At 38.8% G+C, this 7,875-nt stretch overlaps 1 protein-coding gene across 1 annotated transcript; it reads right to left on the reverse strand.

Moving 5' to 3' along the window:
* Positions 1 to 665: 665 nt before the first annotated feature.
* Positions 666 to 4,974, reverse strand: LOC101303356 (disease resistance protein RGA2-like). Its single transcript, XM_004306324.1, has 3 exons — positions 2,323 to 4,974; positions 1,861 to 1,891; positions 666 to 802 (listed from the first exon to the last, which is right to left on the reverse strand). Exons 1-3 carry the CDS (start codon positions 4,972 to 4,974, stop codon positions 666 to 668), a joined length of 2,820 nt encoding a protein of 939 aa, XP_004306372.1.
* Between the last annotated feature and the right edge of the window lie 2,901 nt (positions 4,975 to 7,875).

The raw sequence follows: 7,875 nt of genomic DNA on the forward strand, positions 1-7,875 counted from the left end.
AAACTTAAAAAATCATAACTTAATCGAGAAAATCATTTTCAAGTGATTAAGATGTCTACTACAAATCTTATGAAGACACCTAGATGAAATTTCAAATGTAACTGTACGATTTCTAGAAGAAAAGAAACTGATGCAGGATGGCCGGGATTGGGCCCGTCCCATCCCGATCCCGTCCCGTCCCATCCGGGATTAGGCCCGGCGGGATCGAGTCTGAAAAATGTAAGGCCCGTCCCGATCCCATCCCATGTGTAACAACCGGGACGGGACGTGGGATGACCTCAATCCCGTCCCATCCCGTCCCATGCCCACCCTTAGCAAAGAGTGAAAGAAGCTGAAGTTTCAAGTTTTAACGTTGCATGAATACAAAACTGAAAACGACCACTAGTTAAGCTGCAGGTCTCAAAACGCAGCAGCTGCATGCATGGATGACATGGATTTTGCATTCTGTATACTAAATCTGCTTATGTTACAGTAATATCATTGACTAAGATACTGCATTGGAAGCACTGTTCATTCAGAACTTTCTGATTAATGATCAAAACAATTTCCCTTACAACAACAAAAGGAAGTTATCCCTACTATTTTTAGGAATTTCCCTTACAGAACATAAGAATAATCAGATTAAGCACTCCCTTGGCCAGTGTGGCCTTTGAGTCTTGCAAATGTCAAATAGCCAGTGTGGCCTTTGGCCTCACTACACGGTAGATATCCCAACGGAACCACCTTTCCTCAACCTGGAAGCTAACCATTTTCCCTTGTCGAACTTCATATGTGCCAAAGAGTATCTCAAATGTCTGTATATCTACATACAAGCAGAAGATAAAGGATCTTAGAGGCAAATTCCAAATACTTAAATAATTAAAAAGAGTTAGGGGACACATGCAAATTCCAGTTCAAAAAAATCAAAAAACAAAAAACCACAATGTACAGCACAAGAAAATAACTACCTTAAAGCTAATCCCATCTTGAGGAATCTTGAGGAAAGAGAGCTTTAAATTTGACTTAATGTGCATTTATGTAGGTGTGTAAACATCACATTCAGTTTGTTTTGTTTTATAGAAAATCAAGTAGTTCATCATAGCATGCAGGGTCGATATAGTGTGTAAGAAGCGATTTAAGTTGGTTTGCTTATCATTTGCCTGATTTGATCATGAGGTTCTGAGTTTGATAACATAGTCGAAATGTGGGTGGCTCTAGGAAGGATGTAGATGACATGCCACTGTCAGCGACAAACTATAAATCGCCAATTAGAAAAAATTTGATTCTAGTAGAATTTGATAACATAACATTCATCTCTGTAAAAGCTAGAAGAAACCCTAAGCAGAAGGTTGAAGACGACGAGAAATAGAGAGTTTCTAAAAACTTTACCTCATTAAATTTCCAAAACAAAAAACAACCTTACAATTATTACAGTATCTCACTGTATTTATACTTAATACAAAACAAACTAAGCTTTTATTACAGCTGCAAATCCAACAAGGATCCAGCAAGGCAAGAATGCCACATCAGAAAATACTGAAAATAACCATTGACTGAAAGTCAACATATGATTCTAGTCTAATTGGGTTTGTTAGAGTTATTCAACTCTGCTTATTGGAAAATGTTGCAGGTATTAGTGTACATGAAAGATCTCAATTCTACAGGAGAGATGAACAACCACAAAACCTAGAAACTAGCCAGGCAGGAAAAACAAAGCCAATAAACATAAAAAGAAAGACTACAGGCCTAAACCAGGCATGCAAAGACCCAAGGAGAAAGAGTCGCCGCAGCTGCAATTGCTCTGTGGTGACCGAGGCATATTAGTAGAATGCAAGTAGCCAAGTGCAGTATGTGGTGTACTGTTACTTCATTCTAAATCACCTAGCTGCAGTTCTGTTGCAACTCTGGAGATCTACAATACATGAAAAGCCTGAATGTTATAAGTATATGAAAATCTAGTCGTAGAGAAGAAATGCAGCAAGTCACATGTATATAAAACATAATGGATAATGTGATTCTTACATTATGCTTTAAATTTGAAGAAGTACACCAATGTGACATAGTGGCACACATACATATATTATAAAGCATTGGATTTTAGAATCAAGGGTACTTGCCTTAAAAATGAAAGTACACTGTACACCATTTTATTTTTGTGTATTCAAAGTTTAGAACTGAAATCGTCTATGTTTGAAGTCATCATTTTCATTAAAGTGACAAGCATATGAAATTGATGCATACCATGATAAAACCCACAATGTTTAGTATGAAAGTCACACGTTATATTCTTCAAGATATGGATATAAAAATAAATAAATCAATAAGTAGTCGATAGTTCCTTACCTCATTATCACTTGAGATAGCATTGTGATCATCGAAAGCACCTTCATCTTTGTCTTCCTCTTCGTCTGTATCCACATCAGAGTCGAGTACAATCTTAGCCTCACGTGCGAACTTTGACCAATCCTCACCTTTTAATTGCCTTTTGCAGCTCTTGCTCAGTTTGGGACAATCTTGAATTTTCAATTCTCTCAACTCAGTGAGGCGATGTAACCCTTGCGGTAAAGCTGACAAATTGGAACAACGTTCAATCACTAGTTGCTCGAGGAATGTAAATTTTTGCAATTCCGGAAGTTCAGTCAGATTATGACACTCCTTGACTACTATGCTTTGCAAAACTTTTGCAGAATCTTCAAGCCAGGGAGGCAAAACCTCCAAATCTGAAGTGAAGAACGCAAATAATCTAAGACCTTGAGGGCTTTCTCTGGTTTTCATCAAATCAAGCTTTTTACACTCATCTATATAAAGCACATGCAGAGCGGTCAAGAGTTTCATATTTGGTGGCAAGGATTCCAAATTTTCACATTTGGTAATCATCAATTTACGAAGGTTAGTGAGGAATCGGATCTCTTCCCCCAAAGTCATCAGATTGTCACATCCAACAAAATATAAAAGTTGGATTGAAGTGAGGCGACTAATTCCTTTTGGCAAATACTTCTGCTGTGTAGTTATCACCAAGCTTCGGAGGTTGATCAGGTTCCCTATGTCTTTGGGTATCTCCTCAAGTGCGGTACACATACCAATGTTCAAGGACTCCAAATTCAGTAAATTACAGATGGAGTTCGGAAGCCTTTTTATCTTATCATTGGAACGCAAATCGAGAAATCTCAGATGAAACAAACTACCAATGGAACTTGGTAGCTTCTCAAGGGGCCACCCACTGAGATCTAGCACCCGCATATATTTGAATCTCGAGATGCATGTCTTTACAAAACGTTGATTCATCATCTTGCCAGCTCTAGATGGAATTAGAAAGGAACGCAATTTGGTTGACTTGAATATGAAATCAGGCACTTGTGCTTCTTGTCCAAGCAAGTCTTTGTCGGATATTGACACATGTCGAACCATTTCAAAAGCACTAGAGGGACGAAAATTGACTGTGGAGTACTCTGTTTGTGCCACCGAAATTGCTATATCATGAACTAGATCATGCATTTTAAATATCATAATGGTTTTGAAATCGCCTTCAACTTGAAACAATGATCTAGAGCAGAACTGTCTTATATAGTCCATACCCATTTTACCAAGATCTTCATTTTTTTTACATGTTTTGAGGTAGCCTTGTGCTACCCACAGGTCAACCAGTGACTCACTATAGTATTCAAAATCCTTTGGGAAAAGTGAACAAAATGCAAAACATGGTTTCAAGTGTTGTGGCAATGCATCATAGCTCAATTTGAGTGCAGGTAGAATATTGTCATTTCCTATACTCCACATGTCATCATCTCTCACACTCAACCATCGGTCTGGCTCTCTGTTCAAATAGAGCATGCTCCCTAGAGTTGCTACAGCTAAAGGAACTCCTCCACACTTGTTCACAATATCCTCTCCAATTCCTATCAAGTGTGGATAGCGTTGCTCCTCTCCTTTCTTGAATGCCCTTTTGATGAACAAGAACATGCACTTTTTGTGAGGAAGACCTTTCAAAGAATGCATGTACAAGGGATTCACAAGTAAAGCAACTGATCTATTTCGTGTTGTTACGAGGATTCTACTTCCATTAGCTCCCACACATAACAGACTTTTTAAACCCAACCATTTTTCTGGTGTTACTCCAATAGACTCCGTATCCCAAACATCATCTAACACTAACAAAAACTTTCTACCTCTCAAAGTATCTTGCAACCTTCTTTTCATACGGTCCAAACTTTCATCCTCACATTTTTGATCAGTTGCAGCATTGATAATCTTGAGAATTAATGATTTGACTTCAAAGTTTTCTGAGACACATACCCACATTTTCACCTCAAAATTCTCCTCTACCACGCTATCATTGTACACCAATTTAGCCAGAGTTGTCTTACCCAACCCCCCCATCCCAAGGATTGAAATAACAGAAACATTCTCCTCATTAGAGATATCAGTGTCATGTAAGAGATGACTAAAAATTAGCTCTTTATCATCATCTCTCCCAATAACTTCTGAAGCCTCTACCAAGGAATCAGTTTCTCTTTGATTGTATTGCATCCCTTGGGGCACACTATGATCTTCAGCTATCTTAGGCACCTCAACCAGAGCAAATTGTCTCTTTTCATTATCAATTTCAACAAGTCGTTCTCTAATCTCTTTCACCTTATGTCCCATTTTGAAGTTAAACACTGTTGGATTCCAACGCGAAAAAAAGTGGCGTACCTGTCCTTTGACACGCCCATGGTTGTTGGCCAGCACTTTCTTCCGCAGCTTTCGGAACTCCAGTTCGTCAAGGACATCATCGACGTCGTAACAAACATCTTTGAGCTTTCCCAACCAATGAGTGATTAGGAGATTCTTCACTTGCTTCTTCTCTGCATCCTGAAGCACTAGATTGATGGTGGATAAAGTCTTCGTGAGCTTTGTGAGCTCAAGTTGGGCACCCCATGCCAAAGAGACCTCTTGGGAAGCATAGGAAGCTAGCCTTTCCAGGACGTTCTCAGCAATGCTAGTGGCAAACTCCATGAAGAGAGAAAGAGAGGTTTTATGAGGTGAGTGAAGAAGGAAATAGATGAAATCGATCCCAGATTGGAATAACGAGTGAATGAAGTCCAGTCAACCAAGTCTTCCCTCAATTATTCTGCTCGATAATTAAATGGTCGACAGCTATAAGCCAGCCAGGTATCAATCATTTTGCACTAAACGTCAGGATAGTTCTCTATTCCACTGGTCCCACCATCGCATGTTTCAACTTTCAACATTTATGGGAAGAGCTTTGGAATGTACAAGCTCTGCATGTACTCCGTTTGTCTGTGTAGACGTGTCAAGCAGTCATTGATTTGCTGTTGATTTCTCCGTCAAGGCCTGTTAACGCGTGTAGTACACATCCTCGGTTAAATTTTCGTAGGCAAAGGCAGATGAATTGGGGTTGCTCGATTTAATTGGGGCACACTGGTTTGGTGTGTTGAAGAAGCTTCAGTTTGGTAGGAGAGTTCAAAACAGATCTAAATGACTTGATTCATGTTTTGCATTTTCAGCAAGATAGAGTTGTTGTGAATCACACAGTTGATATAGACAGAGAGAGACAAATTGTCGGCTCCAGTCATTCACTCTTCTCTCTGTTTGGGTCTACTTTCATCTCTCATCTTCAACAAGTTGAATCCTTTTATGGAAGCGCTGGACTACTCCAAGGTACCGTACGCCAATGTGGTTCCGAGACGCTTGGCGTCTTTTCATTGGCAGGGAGGATATTTGAGGGACAGCGCTGGAATTTCTCATTGAAAAAGCGATTAACTGAAGAAGGTGTTGAAGCTGGAGCAGAGCGTTGTGCACAATTTCGACACGTTTTTGCTTACAGGTTTGCAATCGATGAATTGATGAGTGGGTTGAAGCTGGAATTTGCATGCAACCAGATCGCATTCCCTCCTGAGGTAAGAGTTTTAACTTTGTTGATGTGGTTATTTTCGTTGTGTGGCGATATGTGGTTATTAGAATTATTGTCAGTGTAGTGTTTTGTGTTCTCGTGCCTTGTACCTCTTTATGATCTTGCATTCCCTCTTGGCATGTTCCTATACAACAAATGGTTAGATTATTTGTAAACATGAGATTTGTGTCTAGATTTGTAGATATGATCTGTGACTAAGCAATGTTTCTTGGCTTTTGGTTGTGTTTGCTAGTGTTTTGTATGTACTGTGTGCCATCATACTTAGCGGAAAAGATGCTACCGTGATATGCTTAACTATGTTGTGATTCTAGAGGACATCGGAAAGAGCAAAACTTGCAAGCAAGCTGGATCAACTTTGTATGTACAGCAGTCAAGCTCAAAGCAGGTACATGTTTTCTACTTTTCTTTAATACATTTCCACAGTCAAAATGATCAGCTAGTTACCTGTTTTTTTTTTTTTTGCCTAGTTGTGGCTACTGATGATAAGAAAATAGCAGCATGCTGTTCAGATTTTGGAGCTAAGGTTACCTCATAGTTGTATGGACTGATAATCTATTTGAGCCTTATATGCATTGTTAATACATCCAGGAGCCTAGTGGTTGCTTTACTGCATGCAATAATCATGTAAACTGTCATCTGTGATCATACACTTGTCGCAAGTTCAAAGTGATGTTTTTCTGGGTTTGTGTTGTTTATACAGTCTGTGTTGAGTTGAATGTAAAGTCTTAGTCCGTGCTCGAAGGATCCGATTCCAAGTTCGTCAGCCTCTTCGTTAAAGGTTTGGGGTTTTTGGTCCGGTTAGGGTTTCAGAAAAGCAATGGCGACTGGTGTTTCACCAATACAGAGTCTCATCCCTTCGTTAAGGTAAAGGAAATCCATGATTGATTACTCAGAAGCTATAGTTTAGCTTAGGAATTGAATTTGGTAAATTTTTTATAGCAATGCTTGTAGATTATGGAGAGGTTTTGAACTGTGTGATTTTGAATTTTCAGGTTCTTTCGTGCCGAAGCGATGTGGAGGATGAACTTGTGCAGCAAGTGTTACTGTTTACGGCACAGAACAGGCAGTTGGGAATGGTGGAAGTATGCAAGTTCTTGAGACCGTTTCTAAACTATTCGGTTTTGAGGATACCGTTTCTGGAGAATTCGTCTATGTTTGCGAGGCGTTTGGTATCGTCAGTGGCGTCTCTTTGTTGCTCGATTCCTGTTGATGCAATGCCTGTGCTTAAATTATTGACAGATTGTGTTTAGAATCTTACAGCATCTATGGTTTCAGGTAATCTCTTATCTGTGATTCTTTTCTTTGTAGTGCAGTATCCAAGTATTCTGTGACTATTTTTGAGAGCAATACCAAGTATTCTGTGACTATTTATCTTATTATTGTGTGAACGTGTTCTATCGTTCAAATTCCTGGTCACGTTGTTGTTCTTGTATATGTCCAAGTTTGTATCCTTTTTTTTTTAAAAAAGGAAAGAACATGACACTGGACGTATAATTGTCAATGATCTGAGCTGTGATTATTAGTGCTTCTACTATAGATTTTGCAGCACCAACGATTGAGCTTTATATTTTTCTTTTGCTTTGCAGGATTCATATTCACTGTCCACTTTGTTTTAAGTTTTTCATGTATTGGTAATGCTATTGGCAAGGAGATTCACAATGTTTCAAGATCCTGGGATTCTCATTTACAAGAATATACTCTATCGGTTGTTGACAAATGAAAGTCCTCCCTACCTCTCCTGCAGGCTCAAGAAATATACATAACTGGTAAAATGTTCAGATAGCAACTCCATTCCTTAAGTTTCTAAGCTAGAAATTTCTGGTAGTTATTTGTTTTGATGCATTTGTTGTTAGTAATACCTTTTTTTATTTTTATTTTTTAAAGAAATGTTGTCAGTAATACATTCACTTGCATGATATTTATGTACTTCCAACTATTAATTTGTTGTAGAGATGCCCTCGTTACTCTCTTCCATTGCTGGT

Source organism: Fragaria vesca, linkage group LG6, assembly GCF_000184155.1.
Source record: "Fragaria vesca subsp. vesca linkage group LG6, FraVesHawaii_1.0, whole genome shotgun sequence".
Taxonomy (NCBI): domain Eukaryota; kingdom Viridiplantae; phylum Streptophyta; class Magnoliopsida; order Rosales; family Rosaceae; genus Fragaria; species Fragaria vesca.

Coding starts and splice junctions, on each gene's coding strand:
- LOC101303356 (XM_004306324.1), bottom strand. CDS start 4,974: ATGGAGTTTGCCACTAGCATTGCTGAGAACGTCCTGGAAAGGCTAGCT. Junction 1,892..2,322: donor CTATCTCAAGTGATAATGAG/GTAAGGAACTAT, acceptor CATGTATTGTAG/ATCTCCAGAGTTGCAACAGA. Junction 803..1,860: donor TGCAACAGAACTGCAGCTAG/GTGATTTAGAAT, acceptor GCTTGTATGTAG/ATATACAGACATTTGAGATA.